Genomic DNA, 21,113 nt, shown 5'->3' with positions numbered 1-21,113 from the left:
TGCACGCAGTACTCCAACTGCGGTCTGACCAGCGCCCGATAGAGGGGAAGTATCACCTCCTTGGATCTGTTCGTCATGCATCTGCTGATGCACGATAAAGTGCCATTGGCTTTTCTGATGGCTTCGTCACACTGCTGACTCATGTTTATCTTGGAGTCCACTAGGACTCCAACATCCCTTTCCGCTTCCGTGCCACCCAGCAGGTCATTTCCTAGGCTGTAGGTGTGCTGGACATTTTTCCTCCCTAGGTGCAGCACTTTGCATTTCTCCTTGTTGAATTGCATTCTGTTGTTTTCTGCCCCCTTGTCCAGCCTGTCCAGGTCTGCTTGTAGTTGTTCCTGCCCTCCAGCGTGTCCACTTCTCCCCACAGTTTTGTGTCATCCGCAAACTTGGACAGAAAGTCCAAGTCGCTGATGAAGATATTGAAGAGTATCAGCCCAAGGACCGAGCCCTGCGGGACCCCACTGCCCACACCCTTCCAGGTCGATACCGACCCATCCACGTTAGCGCATCTCACATCTTCAGTTTGCCTCAATTGTTCTATCCTGCTGGCCACTGCTTTTTTGATGTCAGGCGGAGCGATGCCAGCCAGCAGGTACACACGGTTTAGACTGGTAGGCTTCAGATATCCTGTGATGCATCAGCAGCTATCATTCAGGATGGGGTCAAGGCACTTAGCATGTACAGATCTCTGCCATACAGGGCATGCATGCTCAGCTGAGGAGAAGCTGAGAGGCAGAGCAGCAGTTTGGATGTTTGAGTGGCTAGCTCCTCATTTCGAGTTGGCGAGGGTATACACAATGCTGTTCCGAGCGCTCACCTTTGCTTTTGTCTTCATGGTGCGTTCTTTGTATGACAGGGTACGATCGAGGGTGACTCCAACGTAAACTGGGTTTGGGGTCCGAGACCTTGTAATGCTGAGCTGGCGGCTGGCCTCATGGAAATGTTTGTGAGATCTTTGAGGTCTAAAGTCAGTCTGGTCTGTTGTTCTGGTAGCTAAGCTAATGGCTTTTTTGTTTTCTTTGGAGGTAGGGAGGGGTTGTGCTTCAGGCTAAAAGCAACACAGTTCCAGCAAAGGAGCTAACTTAGCAGTCTTGCCATCCCAGTAGACTCTAGGGCAGAGCAGAAATCTCCAGGACTATATGATCTGCTAACATTTCCAACCAAAGGGGATGGGTGAAACTTTACATAAACATCCTAAGCAAACCCTGGGGCCTTGTGAATGCACATCACTGATAGTGCTTCTATCACAGAAGCTGAAATCTATCCCTGTACTGAGTGTCGCTACGAAGCTCTAAGCACTAGGTGGGTCTCAAGCTCCCAAAAAAGGGAATAGCCCCTTCTTAAAGAGGGGGGAGGTTGGTATCTAGAACCTTGCACTGAGCCACTGGCTGCTATTTCTGCACGAACCCAAGCTATACATCCCTGCTGGGGATGTATCAAGTGGATACTGAAGCAGGAGGTCTTTGGATCTCAGTGCATAGTGAACCCTGCAATATACTATGCCAGCTTTCTCTTCAAACTGCCTTGGCTCTAGCTGTCAAAATCCCCACCACTGCTTCGCTGTAGAGACTAATAAGTTTCAATGCAACCCAGGAAACAGAGTTTGGTCCAGTCAGATTTACCTGATGTCTTGGTCACTGCTTCCTTTGCTGGGAGGAATAATGGACCGTTGCGAGACAGATGGACTCCAAAGGGTTTTGTCCCTCCCCACCCTGAAAAACCTCATTACCTCTTTCAAGGCAACTATTAACCGCTATAGCGTTTGCCCTATTTTCTGACTTGCATTGCTAACAAGCATTAAACCAGAATTCCAGCAAGCGCTTAGCACTTTCTGAATTGCTCCAATTGTGAAGGCACAATGAGGAAAGGAAATGCTGGAGAGCGGGCCTTGCCGACTGCTGAGAAGGATTATTCTCCACTGGAGAAAGAAAATGAAGCGGCATGAGCCCAAGTGAACATGCCCAGCCACTGCAAAATAGGGGCTGGAACCAAGACTGCTGTGCGGGAAATTGGGTGGCACAGAAAAAACGCATTTAGGAAGAGTGACTCACGGTGCTCCAACCAGACAGCTCAGCCTATGCGCAAAAGGCAAAGTCCTTTGCAATTGCTAGAAAATGCGAAGTGTATTACTTCGTGGGAAATCTAATGGCTGGGTGAGCAGCTATCTTCTTGGTCTGTCCAGCTCCTTCACCAGATAGGCATATGGCCCCCTCACTCTTGTAGGAGGTGAAGGGATGGGTTGAATCAAATGCCAGCTATTTTGGCAGCTCTCCCAAGCTTCCCTCTCACGCAGGCTATTGGTAGAAGTTAAGTGATGTGATGGCTTTGTTCTAGCCTGCTCCATGTAGCCTCTGTCTACAGAAGGGGATTAAAAAAAAATCCCACTAGGGAATTCACTCCATTCCTTTCTCCAAGGAGCAATAGATGCCCACAGCTCAAGTTTTTCTTCAAGACCAAAGGAGGTCACCAGGCACAGCAGCTTCATTCTGCAGAGAGGATTTTCATTTGGTTTTGTTGGTGTTGAGTCATGATAAATTTGTGGAAATATTGAAGGCATCCATTCTCCACCGGTTTCGGTGGAGAGCACGCATGGCAGGGATGCTATCCTGATTGCACAAAGCTTGATTATGTAATGTTCGGGCTAGGCTAGCCATCAGCATGGATAAATCTTCCCTACCTGTGTGGGGGTTTTTTTGGCTGCACTGTTTCACCTGCAGGCAGAGGAAGATGAGAGCCACCGGGAGAGAGCTCTCTTCACAGCATTGAGGGGAGCAGAGTCACTCTGCATTTACGCTCAACCTGACTCACTTGTTTGCTTTTCATTGGAAACTCAAGTCCAAAGGATCCTTGTAGTCAGCGATGAATCAGGCTTTACGTAAACAGTGCAGACCTGGCTCCACTTGGAGACAACGCTCAACCAATCTGCACACAAAACTGACACCCAGTGGCTGAGCCTTTCTCAGCTTCAATTTCCCCACCAGGTGCCTGGGCCTCCAGGAGGAGAGGCCACCATGACTTAGTCCCTGCTTCTGAAGATGCCAGGGGACAACCGGATTTTTCCTTTCTGGAAACAGAGATGGTGGCAGAAGAGCTACAACCACACAAGACAGTTGATTGACAAAAACAGGTGGGATCGGTGTTGCGTGGGTGAAAGAGGGACCATAAGGATGAGGCCCGTCAAGGAGCATGGAGGCACAGACTCAAGGCCAGAGCATGCCTTTGGGACTCCTGGCTTCCATCGCTGGTAGCAAGACCTTCGGCAACTCAATACATCCCTCTGTGCCTCTGTCTCCAGTTGCAAAGCAGTAATGAGAATTCCCTCACTGTCTCCTGCAGGAGCAATGCTGCAAGGATTAATTTAATTAGGTTTGTAAAGCATGTTGATTAAAGGCTCAGATCAAAAGCGCAATAAAGACAAGATTATTACTATCTGAGCCAGCGGCTGCTGGAGAAAGGGATTCTCTCCACGCATCCACCCACCAGGAAGTGAGGTCAGACTATTTAGATGGCCATGGATGAATTTAAGTGGCAATGAACTGACCCGTGAAAACTGCAAAGGAAACAAATGCCTGGTGAACTTGAATCAGTGTGTGGGCTCCCACTGAACTTAATATTAATGCTGGGTGGGCAGAGACCTGAGCTCCTGCTTCATCCACTGTTGAGCTGCTGCATATGCATAGTGAGGTCCAGCTGAGATGCCAGCCCCCCTGGGGCGGAAGTGCATTTTACTTTGACTGCAAGCAGCTGAGGGCAGGACTGTCCTTTTTGTTCTGTATTTGTCCAGTGCCTAGTGCAACAGGAATCTGGTCCATGACTTGGGCTCCTAGGTACTCTGGCAATACAGATAACAGATCATTTATTATATACATCAACCTAAAAGCATCCATGGACACTTTCAGAGCTCTCTCTGTCATCACCCTTGCAACCACCCCTTCTTCCTATGGTCTTTGACGTCAGTGGGGATGGGGCTGCTCTGGGAGAACTGAGGGAAGGACTGGACCATAGCACTGTAATGGATGTACTGACTCTGGAGAGAAGGTCGGCACAGATTTTCCCACCCTTGTGCATTACCTAAGAATAAGCCTGAATAATTTGTACATCAAAAAGGCCATAGGTCCTCCCATGCTTAGCGCCCCATAAGGTTAGCCTGTTTTGGGCACAGTGGTTCCTATAGACATCAACACACCAAGGAGTGATGTAGCTATCCTCAGGGGCAACTGTCTTGACCCCCTCAACCTGAATGACCAGATACCCATTTATGGCTGGGTTGACTGGGGGTTGTGTGTGGCATGAATCCAAAGCTGGGATCTCAGCATGGGACTTTCACAGGTGCCTTTCAGATGGGATTTGGATTTTGAAGTTGCTGGGGAAAATTCTATCTTCAGTACTTTGGTACTTTCTACAGCCACAGACCCACCTATATACGTGCTGTAGCAGGTACACGTACTGTGCAAAACATTATATAAAATATGCTCTATAAAAAGTTCAGTAGAACTAAAAACTCCCATAAAACCACATTAAAAACATCACTGAGCTAACAACTCGGTGAGAGAAAACATCCAGTGACATCAAGCCTCGATAACTGTAAATCCAAGAGTAACTCTGATACGCAGCAACAGAGAAAGACAAGGAAATACTACATGAGACCTCTATGCTGCTCTTATTCATAGAAAAGAGAGAGGCAGAAGGAGGGAAGGATGATAATGGTATAGATCTCAGATTTACATAACGCCTTCCATGCAGACAGAGGCTAAAGAGTTTTACTCACCAACTGAACAAACTAAATGCATGAGTCATTTCTTCTACCACTTAAATGCTGCTGCACAGGGAGGGAAATGCAACCAACAGTCCAGAGCAAGCTCCTTGACAATGAGAATAAGAGTCTTGTCCAGCTGTGAGAAATGACAGTAGAAGAACAGATTTTCCAGGACAAAGCACTGGCTGCCATGTTGCGGGAGAGGCCCAAGGCCAATACCTCTCCGGGAGCAATAGGCAGAGGATTACTGCACATCACTGCTTTGTCTGCTAGGATTGTTCTGCTCTCTATGCGAGGGGATTTAGAAGCCACATTCTTAATTAACTAAACAGAACATAAAGGACTGCTTTTATGTGGAGGACCCTGAAGGAAGCTCAGGAGGCTAATTTCAGTCAGAGTGGCTTTGTCTGAGTCAATGCTATTTTTCCCCACATTTTAAATGTCTTTGTTCCTAAAGGCTCCTTTAAAACAATGCCTCTCCTCTCCTACTGCTTTGAAGGAAACGTGTAGGGAGGGAGAGGGACAGATGGTTGATCGGGTTTGCAAAGTCGTGTTGGTCCTGTTAGGTAGCCTTGCTGATCTGGAAAGCTGAATTCCTGGAAACCGATTCTTTCTGAACGCGGGCCATTTTTTCAAAGGTGTTTCAGAGACTTAGGAGCCTCAGTCTCATTGAAACTCAGTGAGATGCAGCCACCTCCGTCACCATAGGTCCTTTTGAAACTCATCTCGTGTGCGCCCTGCCTGGCTGTTACACCCAAAATAGTCGAGAGAGCTTGTGATCCTGAGTGGCTTTATTTCTGCTGTCCCACCAGAGACCTCTTAAAAGAAATCCAAATCCTGGGAATCCCCTTCAGGGAACACTGAACCACTAAGTTACTACGAGTCAGTAGTTACCTTGAAATTCCTGGCCTGCCTAGGGCACACGCCACAAGAAAACCTTGCACTGCAGCCAATGACAATGGCAGCCTTACCTAAGAAAGTCCCGATGAATCCCAATGCCAAGAAACTGGAGAGGACAAACAAGGTTCCTATTCCCAGGAGGACCAAGCCCACACAGTAGGAAAAAAGGGAATCCAAATCTTCCAGCTTTGGTTGGCTCTTCATCGCTTGTGTGAAACTGTGGGAAAGAAAAGGGATCTGTAATTGAAGCATCATATTAATACCTTTATGAGCATCTTTATGGGAGATCTGGGGTTCAGAGGCTGGAACATGAGAAAGAAATTGGGTAGGAAGATTCAGAATCTGTTTTTATTCTCCAGAGCTAATCTGAGATGATGGCTCCTCAGTTGTTCTGATTATTTCCTGAGAAAAGCAAAGTGCCAGGGCAGTGACTGATGCAGTTACTCCTACTTGGAACCCAGGGCATGGGGCTAAAAATATTGACGTTTCTCCACTGAATGTTTAAAAGCAGTTCTTCCATTCTTCAAAGCACGTTTTATCACACCCAGGCCCTTCTGGGAGAGGGCAGCAGCCTTGTCCATATAAAGTGCTTGAGGCTGCAAAACCCGAAGCACAGAAGCCGAGTGTTGGGAAAGATCTGCTGGGTTATCTTGTCCCTTTCCCTCTCCCCCCACACGCTAAACCAAATATTTTTACATGTTGGACACGTGCCTGGAATGATTCACCTCTGAAGCCTGAGAGTAGGAATTTGGGAGGAAGATCAGAACTGATGAGGGAAAAGTACTAGACACACACACTTCAAAACAACTTTGAGCACAGAGAAAGGGTAGCAGGTCTTGCTGATTGGTGCACATTCTTTCTGAAGAAGTCACTGCCACGTGAGACGCTTTCTAAAAGGCCTTTATAACGATCATCATGAACACTGACATTTAATTAAATTAAAGTTAACTAAAGGTTTTTAATAGGCCTCACACATCTTTGGTCCAAATAATAATCGGAATCCCTTAGATAATGTTCTATCCAGTCTGAGTGGGACTCTAATCTTAATTAAGTTTCTGCATAGCCCCAATTCCCTTGAGTGGACGGAGTCCAATTTTTTTCCTTTGCTCTCTAACATGCTAAGAGCATTGCTACCTTCTGTGATTTTACTTTGAATACTGCAGTGTTTGGTGTGTTCAAAGCCCAGCTCCTGGAGTCACTCAAGTACTGGAGGATCATTTTTTCACTTATATGAAAGCTGCAGGTTTCTATCCTTTGCACTGGCACAGAAGAGAATGGAAATGTAGGTTTCAAAGGCATGGAAAAGGCAGGGTTTCTCAGACTCAGGGGGAAGTAGCAGTACTAGCAGGAGAATGTCGGCAAATCATACATACAAAAAAAAAAGCCAACATCTCAGCCTGGTTTGTGACTTGCTGGGTCAAACAGTTTGCACCTGCTGGATACGTGGCATGGAAGGGAACAGGTCTAACAGAAGCCAGCACAGGTGGTATTGTCTTTACACTCATGCCCAGGGAAAAGTGTGCGTTCAAAATGCCTAACCAAAGTCTATTGAAGAACTCCTACTGACTTCAGCTGCACTGGGAAGTGGCTAGGCAGGTCGAGTCAGCCAGACATGTGGCAGCTGTAGTTGGTCCAGGCTGGGGGGGAAGCCAGGGGTGACCCCAGGGGTAGCCAGGGTCAGACCAGGCCCAAGTAGGCAGAACCAGCCCCATGCAAACTGCATGCATTTCAGAGCGAGATGAGGACGCAAAGAGGGGAAAAAACCCATAGCAGAGACCAGCTGCTGCTGTTTCACCTCCCACTTGGACATCACACACCCTCAACACTGCTTTAGCAAAAGGGTACTCAGCATCCGAAAGGGGTCCCCACGGCAGGCTTCAGGACTCTTGTCTCAGGGATGTTTGTAAAATCTTGTTATGCCAAGGGACAGGGTCTCCGAGGGGGTAGAAAGACCCCCAGGAAGGTTCCTCCTATATAGGAGGCCTCCATAGCCAGAGCAGAGGTGGTGGAAAGGCTCTACAGACCTCACTCCCGGTCTCCCTGTGTAAGGGGTGGCTTGGGGGCAAGGCAGAGGTGCAGCAAAACGTGCTGCACTGAATGCTCTGGGCTCATGGGGAATGGAGCCCAGGCTAACACAGCCCTGTGGTGCCTCTGATTTACCCTGCACGGCTTCAGAGTCCAACGAGCCCAGAACGTGCCTGATAGCAGAGAAAGCAGGTCACTAAGAACGAAGCCCAAGTATCTGCCACCAGCATGCAGAGAGGCTTATTTTGGCACGGTCTTCCCCTCCCTCAGCCTCCTCTTCCAGCCATCCCAGCCTTTGCTTTCATGCCTGGATACTCAGGCAAACATTAATTACCCTAATCAGCATGTCTCATTCGATTCCCCTGGTGTTCAGCTTGCAGCTCGAGGGATGTGTTTGCACTGCGATAATGGCCTGTCTTTCCCTGGAGTCATGTTGTATATCTCCCCAAACAGAATCTCTATTTGCACCATACGTGATGAATGCAGGCGTTTTTCACAATGGGTAAATAAACCCTCTGAGCATTTCCTACCCAGTGCCATGACAATCAACACAGTTTTCAGCAGCTCCAATTATTGCTGTACCTGTAACATAACCTTGGCAGCCAGAAGTCAACCTTATCGCACATCACCCTTCTGTAGGTGACGGATCAGCCGACCCCGCTCAACAAGGAAGAAAGCAAGGCAGTAGGTTGATCATTAAAATGACCCTTTTAACACAGGCCCCAGTGTCACATGCTTTGTTATGACTGTTCTGGGCAAGCAGTAGTCTATTGTCATACCGTGTCCTAAGAAGAGACACTGCCATGCTCCATCCAAAGCCTTTAAATCCATTCCAAATACAAAGCAGGTGAACCTCAGGCTAGGAATGTCCTTCTACATCAGGGAGGAACGGCTGTCCAGTGAAGATAGCGTTGGGCATGCCCCCCTTCACAGAGCACCTCAAAATATGTGTATGGAAGCCTAGATGCCCAGATGTCTCCCTATCAATGGTGGGTATTTCCAATGTGCCCATCACCATGATGATATCCATGCATCTACAGCAAGGAGTGCTGACAAAGGAACTCCATTCTCTGTGGTACTGCTGCATCACCTGAAGAAGGCCATTTTGTCACTGCGCCACTTAGCAGCATCTCTTATCAAAGGAAAGCCCCTGCCCATAGATGAGTTTTGCATTGCATCTTGGCGGTGAGGTCTGCATTGACCTTCTTCTCTGCATAGCTCCAAAATATCCACTCCAGGCTCTACCAGCCACACCTGCCTTGGGTGCACCGTCACTCAAGAGTTGGTCTCTGGTCTATCCCAGTGGATATCAAGTGACCATCCACAGACCAATGGCTTAGAAAGGACTTGCAGATGGTGCACAAGGAGCATTTCAACCATCTGATCCTCCATTTCTACCTGCTAAATTGTATTTTCCCAAGCCACGACTGCGATGTCAAACAAAGAAACGCGAGTCAAGTATTTAAAGCATCGACATGCATTATCAATAGGACTCCTCTGCCCCTTCTAGCTGCAAATCCAATGGCCTTCAGGTTACAAGCATCTCCCTGTAGCATATAGGTGGACAGAGGGATGGAGAGGACATAAAACCTCTCCGCCTTTTATGCCCCGAAAGTCAGAGGTTCAGTCCCCAAGGCATCAGCCAGGGGTGGCTGTCACAAAGACAGAGGGAGGTGGGAGAAGGATGATTTGACCGCTTCAAACAGTACGAACATGAAGGTACAGAACTAAAACCTTAGGAAAGCTATTTCCAGAAAGATGACATTGGCCTGGACAGGCCACACCAAGAATGAACTAACAGTGCTGATCAGCATGTTTCTCCAGGATGTTACACGTGGCCTTTTTTCATTACAATCCAATGCGAGAGGCTTTGTTTTCCTCACCTGTTCCTAAAATGGAGATGAGGTCACTATAATGATACACCTGTTGCTGTGCAGGTGATATTAACTTTATGAGCCAAACTAAATGGGCTGGAAATAAAACAACAAAATTGGAGTGAAACCACTGAGGAAAATAAATAAGACATGAAGGTGGGAATGCGTTTAAAACCTGCCTCTAAAGGGGTATGAAGACACAGTAATAAAATACAATTGTATTAGGGCTGACTGGACAGCTAGATTTTTCCTACAGGTTTCAGGAAATAACCCAGGCTAGGTATGGAAGTAGCTAAGAACAAGATTTCCAAGAATGGAAATCAAAATCCAGGTTCCTAAATTACAGGGGTGTAGGTTGTAGCTGTGTGGGTCTAAGGACATAGGTAGACAAAGTTCTTGGGGTGAATTTGAGTTGGTCTAATAAAAGATATCAGATTTACTCAAAGAACTTTGTTTGCCCAGGTTCCCAAATTCACATTCGCAACATGGAAATTGAGGAGCTGATTTTTTGAAAGAAGGGCTCTCAACACCCCCTGTCGCTCCCACCGGCACCTTGAATTGCAAGCAGACACGTTGTGGAAGCCAGCTGAGACTCTGGAGCACGGCTGCGATGTGATGCTCCAGATGTGGCGTTGCACCAGCTAAACAAGCAGCTGTGCTTTGCTCTGGCCAAAGCTTCCAGGCCTGCTTGAGGGGTAGTAACTTCATACAGCAGCACTTCTGCCTGCACATTTCCTTGGATCTCATGCGCCCCATCTAGAAGGCCAGGTCACTGCGTGAGTATAATCTCACTTGCTTTACATCGGAGCTGCTAACTCAGAGGCGTGACATGGAGAAAGCCCACTGCAGTAGATTCACAGTCCTGTTGTAGCCAGAATGGTCCAGGGAATATGTGGGAAGCAAGATATTACCAAAGAAACCCTGCTTCTCACATTAAAAAGCCAGTTATGAAAGAACTGGGAACGGGAAGACAGAGTGTAGGTGACAGTCGATCACCAGGGGCTAATTCTATGGGCCTGAGCATGAATTTTAAGGGCTAAAAAAAGTCTCAGCAGTAGCGCAAGTATCACAGTGAAAATTATCTACTTCTTTGGTTGAAGGATTAGGTGCAATAAATGGGGACACTGCTGTAATCATATTACCACCGACAGTCAGTTATTCACAGAGCAAGCCCATTACCCAGGGATAATTGAACTGGGAGCAGCCGTTCCTATTGGTCCAAAGGGGCGATTGTGAAAGAACACCCAATAATTCACCAGCAACAAACATTACGACCGGCGGCGTCACAATAAAAGTACTTGGTATTTTTTTTTGAAAAAAAAAAGGTTTCTTCCTGCCAACATCATCAACAACTGTTATGTCAGTCATTTCCTTCACAGCTTCTTTCACCCATAATGACTTTGCTTTTCCCACAGCATCTGTTTGCATGTTATTTAGGTCAGTGTGTAACCGTTAATGTCTTCTCTTCCCAGCTCCACATCCTTGCTCCATTTCTAAGACATCTGGCAGGAAAAGGCAGGGACTGGAGAGGGGGAACGGGTTGGTGTGAGACCACATAGAGCAACTTCAGGTTTGCTTTGAGTTTCTATCAGACCATTCAAAGCATACATCAGGGAGGGGATGAGGTTTGCATTTTTTTTTTTCAGACCACACTAGAATCGTTGCCTGTTGGCCTCTTCACAAGAAAGGACGTAAAACTCGCACCTCCTGCCTTAATGCTTATTTGCTTCTTATTTTCAATTTGAGGCTTGCAAAAGCAAGTCTACAAGAGGGGTTTGGGGCTGGATCCCCGAGTCTCCCAAACCCATTCAGTGTCCACAAAGCAGCACTGATTTCCACCAGCTGAGGATCCTGCCACCTGTTATGTCAGGAGCTCCGATCCATGTACTATTGCAGACTGTTTATTCTAGGCTTATTATGTGCTGCGCTTGCTAGACAAAGACGCAAATACCAATTCTCAAACATGTCGATGAATAACAGGCAACCTCCTTTCCTGTCTAAAACAGACTCTCTCTGCTGCTGGCGACCCCAGGCAGGCAGCATCTAGGAGATGAATTTGGGGGGTTTCTTCTGAACATGAAGCACTGCTGTTAGGATATGGCAAAGGCCACATTGGAAATATCCCTTGCTCTGGAACACAAACATTTGTAGTTAAAATGTGAAGTGATTCTCCACACAAATCCTCCTGCCTGGAACCCCGTGCTGGATGAAGAAAGACTATCAGACCGGCAGGGTCACCAGCAGCCGGACAACTGACCACTGGGATTTTCAGAGCTGCCTGGTGGATGGGTGGAGATATTGTTCTCATTAAAATGCAAAGGAGTTAATTAAAGTGGATGGATGGATACAGGGTCTCAAACCCTTAGGGGACTTTTGGAAATCTGAGCCCACATTTCTACTGCCTCCTCTAATTCCTATGAGGAATCATCCAGGAAAAATATTTCTTTGATTTTCAATAGTTTGTTCACCCTGTTTGTTGACAGCCCAGTGCAGAGGGGCAGTCTCATGGCTTTGCTAATCTTTGGTGTCACGGCTTTGCTGATCTTCGGTCACGCTTCCTATCTCATGCAGTTCAAGGACTTCATTCTCCAGGTGCTACTCTAGCAGAAACCTATAAGCATGCTCCCCACCTCTCCCAAGCCCAGCAAGACCATATTTTACCTGCAGGAACAGTAGGGAAGAGAAACCCAGGGAAATAACTGGGACTTGAACATACTCTTTCAAAGAACATTGCCAAATGAGAAAATAAAACCAGATCAGGTGGTAGCATTCAGGAAAGACTGTATCAAGTGCATGCATGGGGACAATGTCAACAATTCATCTACAGCACTGCAAAGTCATCAGCCATAAATTAAGAGGAGAATAAGATTAGTTGAATGAGACATTTCTCAGATAATTACCCCAAAGCCTGGAGCAGCCAAACAGTAATAGATCAGATTTTCCTTTTTTTTTTTCTTCAAGCAGAGATACGAGAGGCTCTGCAAGAGGCAAAGAACTTTGATCAGGAAGAATTTCAGTGTACCGGGAACAACAACCGCACAAAAGCCATTACAGCCAGTCCTCTTACGTAGTTTGCTGAGCAGTTCCTTTGGGCCGAGGCCATTCTGGAGCCAAGTCTACGAAATGTGCTTGATAAAGAAAACTTTGCAGATAGGAAGCATTTAATCATCTAACGACCGCAATATCTTTACACCCAAGATACTCACGCGGAACAAAGTTGAAGTCAGACAGAGCTGTTGTGGCACAGGCTGGGAGGGCAAGTTCAAGGCAACAAAAACATTCCCAAGAGTGGAGGACAAGCTAGCAAGCTGTACGGATTTGAACCCCTAGTCCTTTCCCCCCTCCATGCTGAAAATTAATTCTCAAAATCTCTCCTTGGCCCCTCCCTGTGGCTTTGGAGTCTTCTGATAAAAGCAGTGATGATCAAAAACACACTAAGTAGAAATATTTACATTCTGTGATGTGCTCACGTCATTCTTGTGCACGACGCAGCCTCAAACCACAGAGGAAAGCTGCAGCCAGCACTGCAGTCTCAAGTGGGTGCATCTGGGGATGGAGGGGAGGAGGAGGAGGAGGTGGGGGAAAATCTCAAGAGATGGTCTTTTTGCTCATCATCCCTCACCGCCTGCATCTCCAAGACTATTAAAATTCCAGATTAGGAACCAGCCTCCCCCCACTTTGTTGCATTCGTAAGACACAGCTTGCTCTTGGTCACTTCAATTGGTTCTGCGGGGCTGGGAAGTGAAAACTTGATTTAATCCAGAATCAGATGCAACTCAAACACGGAAAAAAAGCAAGTAGGATTGTGAGACAGTTTCCAAGGTGCTTTCCTGACCTAATCAGATGCCGAAATTTCCGCGTCTGCATTAAGCAACTGGGCAGCGCTTACGTTTTCACCTTACATGTTCGTTGTTCTTTAGCCGTCCACGCTCTGTACTTTAGAACGAGGATCTACGAACATGTAGGGGATGGGAGTACATACTGCGGGCCCTCCCGACTTATCGGAGCTTGGGCAAACAAACAAAGGTCGGCGTTTACAACAGGGGCCTCGCTGTAACCATGCCAAACCTGCAGCGTGAGGATGGCCTCCCCTTTCGCAGGTGCATTTGGAGGAACTGATGGCTCTCAAGGTCCATTTGCAACCTCTGCTACCATTCTGAAGCCATGGCTCTTCCCGCTCATGCTTATGGATGTGGTACTCAGAGTACCTCTTGAAACAGCCAAGGACCACTTGAACCTGTTTCAGCACAACTAAATACAGAGGCAACAAACCAAGCCACACTCAAAACTTGGCCAGCTTGAGAAGCAAAGAGGATTGGGCTTTCTGAGTTCCAGCGCAAGCCACTGAGCATGCACTTGGTTGGTGGCCCTTGAAAACAGGGTGATAATTTTGGCTCTGCCACTGATCTGCTGTGTGACCTCAGGTGCATTGCTTCACTCTTCTCTGCCATGGTTACAGGTTTAGAGGCTGGCAGAGACTCCGAAAACACAGACTATTTCACCTGGATGGGTTTTTGTGTACCCCAAAAACCACACCCACTGGCAGTAAGCTGAGCTGTGAAATCCAAATACACACCCATCCATGAGTCACAAGCAGATCACACAAGCCACTCTGCATGGCCAAAAATTAAATTACGGACTAAACAAATCCTGAGCCCTCCTCCAGGACTTCCAGTAGTGTGCAATGGTCACGACGAACACAGGGCGGGGGTAACTGTCGGTGTCACTTCTAAGAAGTAAAATCTGATGAGAAGCATTTACAAATTCTAACCTGAGAGTTTTATGCCATGGAAATTATCTGGAGTTCTGACAATACAATAACTCTGACCCTGACATAACTGCATCTGGGACAACAGTTCAGGCCCATCTTTAATTACAGTGCTGCAGAGAGAGTAAGCCACGGTTATCAGATCATAGCCAAATTGTTGACACTGAGGAAGCTTTCTGCAGGACAACACTGTTACGCTGGCCACTGAGAACACTTAAGGACGTTATTTCCATAATGTACAGTACATCACCAGTGCTATATTATTTGCTAACATAGGCATTACCTAGGCAGATCTTAGATAAGTTTAAGCAGCTTGCCTGCCAAGTGCACACATAATCCCTGCTCTTCTATGCAGGAAATGCTGTAACATTTGAAATGCATGCTGAGTTTCGTTTCCTCGGCTCCCTCAGGGGGAAAAAATGCCCACAAGTGCTGTAATACATGCTCTGTACTAGGCCAAAAATTCTGAAGACGACCCTCCAGTCATCTCAGTGTGCAATCAATCGAGGGAAATCATCGAGAGAGAGAGACAGAGTCAGGAAATTAGACACTTAATGGCTGCTGACATTGATCACTAAGTCTCAGAACAGGAGACAAAGTAATTCTGCTTTTACTACCTCCTTCCAATGGAGAATTCAAAACTAAAGTAAAACCAAACCCAAATGAAGACCTGCTGGTGAAAGATGACATATCAGCAATCTCTAGAAATGCACATCCGCTGGCCAGGGAACAGGAACAAGACACCACCATATAGACCTCGGCTCTAAATTTAGGGATTATCTCCGTGGTTGAGTAGGTATCCAAGTCTCCAGGCTATTCTTTGACTTTCCAGCTGATGTTGCCAAAGAGAAAGGATTGTCCAGTGGTTAGTGCACCAGTACAGGATGCAGGACATTTGGGGTCAGGTCCCTGTTGTGTCAGTGTGTGATGCTAGGTAGTTCACTGCATCCCACTGTGCCTCAGCTCCCTGTCTATGAAATGGCTTTAATAACAATGCCCTCCCTTGTAAGAGCACTGGAGAAGTAACTGCATTAAAGACTGAGAAACATACAGGCATGATGGGGATGGGGGCTATAGAAATACCTACAAGAGAGAGAGCACAGGACATTTTCAAAGGCAGCTTTGGACACTGAGCAGTCATAGGCCCCTTTGAAGCCCCAGCCTCAGTGTCCATTTTATCAGAGATCATTGCCATATGGGCCGCTGTCCATTTTGATAGACCACTGACCCACTCTGCAGCTGGTGAAACTGGAGCAGGAAATACAGTGACTAGAACAGAAGAATCCTAGGTTCAGGGCCTTTCTCAAGACTTGTGCTGATGGTCAGCTTCAATCAGCCCAGCTGTATATGGGTATCCCACCACCCAGTCTGAGGTGGCTGGCTGCAGTGGTAGCCACGTCATTCTCTTGCGAGTACTGGCTACAGAAAACTGGTGTGCTAGTCCAGTATGGCCAGCTAGGTTTGCGGGCACCTCTGACCCTGATGCCTCATGCCCTTCTTCCACGCTTGAGGATGATGTTATTGTTTAGGATGTAGACACACAAACACACCCATACCAGATGCTTTTCAAACACCAAAGACAAGTTCCTCCCTTGCAGAGGGCTTTTCCTCCTTCTCTTTTACACAGATAGATATACAGAGAAGTGATATACTTTTCAATTGTCAGACAGCACGAGAGGCAGAGCTGGGAAGAGAACCAGATCCTCCTGATGCCCCATCTGCTGTTTTAGCCAACGGACAGTCCTGCTTCCAACACCACTTTCCACAACCGCATATAAATAGCTTTAAGTCACTAATGACTCAGCCTGGATTCAAACCAGCAACCAAAAGTGAAAACCTCCCTGCTGCCAATGGCCTGATCATGCCCTCTCCTCTCAAATTAACAGCTCACCCAGTATGAAGCGACTTTTATTTTCTTAATACAAGTTGGTTGTTTTCAATTAGGTGTCTCATGACATGCTGTTTATACAGTTAAGTGTCTCTTTTATGGGCCCAATTTACTGTAATATCTCAACATTAAAACGCTGTGTGATTAGAGATTATGCAATGTCTTAGAAGCAGTGAGATAGAGCCCCACTATCAGCGGCCCAGAGCGCAATCTTTAGTGTGTTTATCCTCACAACACCTCTGTGAGGTAGGACAGGGCCATTCACCCCATTTTTGAAGGGGAACAGAAGCAGAGAGATGCCAGGACCCAGATCCTCCCAGGTACTTAGGTGCCTGACTTCTACTGATGTCAGAGGAGAGCACTGGAGAGCAGCGTCTCTGAGATCAGCCCAGATGGTCGCAGTGGTGGCTGCTGACCTTGAAAAAAAACAAAACACTTTAGTTTTAGTTTCAATGGGAGCTCGGCCCAGATTCTCAAAGGGATTTAGGCGCTTAAATAACGTGCCCAAAGGGACACAGGGCATGAAATTTAACCCACATTTCACAAAGCCAGGCTAGCACCCTCCCAACTGGATCAGCTGCTTTTTGTGGAGAACAGGAAGGCAAAACAGGAAAAGCTGGATGCCATTAAAAGAGATCACTCGCAGCACTCCTGCTTTCCCTGCACACTCCCCACCGCTCCTGCCTTGCAAATGGAAAGAGTTTTGCTTTCTCCTCTGGCTTCCCCCTCCACATCTCATCCTTTGCTTCAGTTGCAGCCAAAATGGGATGGGACTGTCTCCCAAATTTGGCTGATGTGGCCTGACCTGCATCACTGGTTTGAAAGACTGTTGGCATGAGAGAGACAGCCCCAGTTTCCACAGTCACAAGCAGTTGATCTCCCACAGGTAACACAAGAGTGAGGTCCTTACCAATGGCTCCGTACGAAGTTAAGCAGCAGGATGATCAACCCCAGGCAGTAGCACGCAGTGTAGGGAGAGCCAAAGACCCTGCTGAGCGCTCTGGTTCTGTGTTCCCATCTTGCTACCTACAAGGACGAAAGAGAAGAATGCTGAGCAGGGAGACACACGTTCATGCTGGTGCCGAAAAAGACCCAGGTTTCTTTACAGGAGCCAAGTACAACGTGCATACCGTCAGCTGGGGAATCAACCGGGATGGAGCAGCAAACACTGAATGGAGTTGGCTTAACCAGACCTTCCAAGCTCTAGTTTTTGGGAAGCTCTTGGGACACCTATTCATGCACTGGTCTTTCCATCAGGTTAGATCATGAAAGACTCATCCCCAGTGAAGGCAGGAATGGACAGCCTTCAGAGGCTCAATATATTAGGTCAGATTCTACTGTGTTGTAGGGAGGGGAAAATACCGAACTAGAGAAATTCCTTTTTTCCTAGAGCTCTGTACACACGGATTCTTCCACTTCCCCAGTTTTCTTGCTCTGGTACAGCCCAATGTACTGAAAAAAACCCTGGCCTGTCCCCAGACTTTATTTATACTTTGGAAGCCATTCCAAAATGCAAGCTCCAGGCCTCTCAAATGACATGCTCCCCTGGAGAGAAGAGAAGCTCCCATGCACACGTGCCCTGACAAATACCTACCTCACGCTACATAGAGGCAAGCGCACCTGGCCAACAAAGCTTGTAAAGCAACCAACTCAATCCCAGCTCCTCGCTAAGATTGTGTTCTGACGTCTACTGAAGTCAGCAGGACCCTTCTTAAAGACTTCACTGGGCTCTGGATTAGGCCTGGCTCTGTTGACATGTTACCTCCAAGGTCCATCTTTTGCAAAGTGCTTCAAGATGGAGTCCAGGGATCTCAGGACTGAGCCACATATTTTATCAAAGAGTCCTGTGAAACTTTACCTTCCTTTATAAGAGAGCTGCTTCAGATAAATCTGCTTGGTACCCTTCCCGCAAGTACAGTGCGTTTGTCCTGGTTGTGCAGTGTTAACCACTGCGGCCTTGTCTGTTCTCCTGGTTTGTCATTATCCAGAGCTGCCGAAACTGTTACACAGAAGGGTCTTTTTTAGTAAATTGTATATTCTCTCTCTCTCTCACACGCATATAATGACAGAATAATCTGTTAACATCTGGTCTAGCGCTCTGTTTTCTGTTTGCAAATCCAAACAGAGGATGAGCTCTGAACTAGCATAAATGCATTGTTTTGTTGTAGAGAAACCAGAGAGGACAAGATCGCTGTCCCAAACCCTTCCAACCTAAGCCAGTAATTCTCAGCCAGGGTGTAGTGGTACCCTGGGGTGCTGTGAGACCCTTTTAGGGGAGCTGTGGAGTGCCACGTAATGTTAGCACTGTTAAATAGGCCGACGTCATTCACAAGGTCAACCCAGAATCTAAAAAGGTTGAGAACCACTAATCTAAGCACACGGGCTCAGAAATAACTCCACACCTCAGCTCACCCTGTAGCAACACAGAGTTTCAGAGGCTTTAATGCCCATGTGCACACTCTTCAGCAAAACTGGGGTGAGCAACTTCACATGTATGAACAGGCAATGAACAGCCACGCATGCAGGTGCCACGGAGTAGCCAATACACTGAGAGCTCACACGCGAGCTTACCTTGCTCAATCATGTGTCCATACTTTAGAAAGCCATTTGAGTTGCCGGGAACACTGCTAAATGCACAGGGCCTGATTCATCCTCCTCTGAAACCAACTGGAATTTCTCCTAGGGGATCCCTTCCAGCCTTGCACACTCCTGAGGAGCTCGTGAATCTTGTCCCAGCTATTGCAGGTAACCACACCACATAGTCTTACCCATACACTTACCGAGCCCCGTTCTAACACTAGTCTGCCTCTTTGCTCCCACGTCTTACGTTTCACCTGTTCCAGAACTTCACTCCTCTAACAAGCTCCCTCCTCGCTGCCAGACTAAATTAATTCATAGCATGTCAACACCTAGTTTTCCTTTAAAACTAAGTGTTGACATGCTAACTTAAACTTAAACAGCTCTTTTCCCTCCCTGGCATTTGTAAAGAAAATTCACGTCCTTTCTCAGCTTCTGCTTTTCTCGGCCAAGTAACTAACAGGCGTTGGATCAGGCCCACATATCGCATTGGCATCAGCCCCCCCGGTTCAATGATCTCGAGGTAGAAGTGTGCGGAGGCGGGAGGTGGAAACAGATGTACCAAAATCGACAGAACATACAGGGCCAAACTCACCTGAATGTCCTTCCCTTCACTGCAGTGATGTCTTATCCGGTAACACCAGGGCTGTATATAACCCACCCTGCATATGTATTACAGTCCCATCTGTTTAAATGCATTTGATAACTGCTTAGTTTGATTAGCAGCAGCGAGCAGGGAAAGGTGACTTTGCAGGCAATGTCTTTTCTCAGGCTGATCCACCCGCACCAAGTGAGACCTGTTGAGAGTGACATGGGTTTCCCCTAGGCAAAGAGATGCAAGGTCTCTGATAAGCAGGGCACCAATTTCACAGGCTCCCAAAATGATTCAGTTACTTATGCAATGCCTGCCCCCAAAATCAGAAACCCGCCCCATGACAGACAGCAGATTTGTAGCCTTCTTCTTGCCGGTATAAATAGACCACGCTTTAAATCTAATTTAAAGCAGACTGCATCATGCGGCTGCTAAAACAGGAGCTGCTGTTTGGCAGCCGTGAAAGGAGAGAAACAATGCAGGATGAGCTGACACCTTTTTACAATCAAAAGTGACTGCACCAGGGGGTTGAGTCACGGAGGAAGGAAGGGGAGGGTAACGAAGCCACATGCCAGTGATTTATGCAAATGTCCTAATGCAGATACTTTCCCTGCGGATAATTCTGGTGGCAGTCATTTCAATTGTGATTGGAAGCTAGAGCTAGGAGCTTCATAAAGCATCTCCGGAGTGCTTTGCTCAGCAAGAGATAGCTTTCTAGTTCAGACACCAGACCCTCCTTTCTGCATGGGAATGCCAGGACATCAGGGCCAGCACTGCCTCCTGGGCGATTAGAGCTGTCCTTAAAATAATAAATAAATCTATGCACCTTTGATTAATTCTGGCTGAGAGCGAATGTCTTTCAAGTGGATTTTGAGCTCTTCAAGACAAGGACAGTGTTTCCTCACGTGTTTATATAGAGCCGAGAAGAAAACAGTCAGAAGCTGCCTGGTGCTGGGTTTGCAACGGACCGTTACCGAGTCCCTGGTTAGGCGTGAAGAAGAATAGGGTTTTGGTTTGCAATTTTTTTTTAGCTGTGGATGTCAAGCAGGGGACCGACCTCTTGACATCCATCCGAGAAGCAGCATCTACAAGCATGGTCCCAGGTCCCTTTAGGGATTTCCAGTCAGTCCTTGACCCCAGCCAGGTTCCTCTTTGAGGGAGTGCTGAAGGGAAGACCTTGATCTCACCCCCAGCCAGCACCCAACTGGGTTGGACTCTTTCCTTTCAAGCCATTCTTCCAACCCTGATATCTTCTATAAAAAGTAACCCAGAAGAACTGACTGAGCCCATGACAGTCCTCTGGCCCCTTCCCATTGCACTGGGGGACGGGATGCTACATCGCAGGGCTGGAGCTTGACGATGTTGCAGCAAAATAAACACAGGCCACAAGAGTGAATTTGCAGTGATGCTGGCGTAATTTAGTATTATTCAAGTAATGGCACTTCCACAGCATCTCTGCTGCCGATACCCCAGGGACAGGCATGGCTGAAGTGGAGAGACAGATCTCAAAGAGAATCAATGAGAAATTCTCAGCTGCGTTAACTCTTTCACATAAGCAGAGTTTCAGATTTTGACCCAATAATTAAATTTTGTGGCATCTGAATGAGAAGGCAAGTATTTCTAATTTATTCTTACAGACTGGAAAAAAATGAGTCAATACGGGGCCTAGTTACCTGTCTAAGGATTGTACTAAAAGTCTGGGTCAGAGACAGACTTAGAGCACAGTTCCC

General features: G+C 47.1%; 1 protein-coding gene across 3 annotated transcripts in view; it reads right to left on the bottom strand.

Annotated features, from left to right (window-relative positions):
• PEMT (phosphatidylethanolamine N-methyltransferase) overlaps positions 1–21,113 on the bottom strand; it is an 80,459-nt gene that overhangs the window by 23,054 nt on the left and 36,292 nt on the right. For 2 of the 3 annotated variants that reach the window (XM_014520120.2, XM_025204579.1), the window contains 2 exons: positions 17,125–17,240; positions 5,731–5,876 (listed from right to left, as the gene is read on the bottom strand). In XM_014520120.2, the coding sequence (XP_014375606.2) occupies positions 5,731–5,876; positions 17,125–17,240 (262 nt within the window). Of the gene's footprint in view, positions 1–5,730; positions 5,877–16,197; positions 16,631–17,124; positions 17,241–21,113 lie in introns of those variants that run through there. The other variant, XM_025204580.1, reaches the window with a different exon arrangement.

The sequence above is a fragment of the Alligator sinensis genome, unplaced genomic scaffold, assembly GCF_000455745.1.
Source record: "Alligator sinensis unplaced genomic scaffold, ASM45574v1 scaffold402_1, whole genome shotgun sequence".
NCBI classification, from domain to species: domain Eukaryota; kingdom Metazoa; phylum Chordata; order Crocodylia; family Alligatoridae; genus Alligator; species Alligator sinensis.
This window is presented reverse-complemented; position numbering and strand designations above follow the sequence as displayed.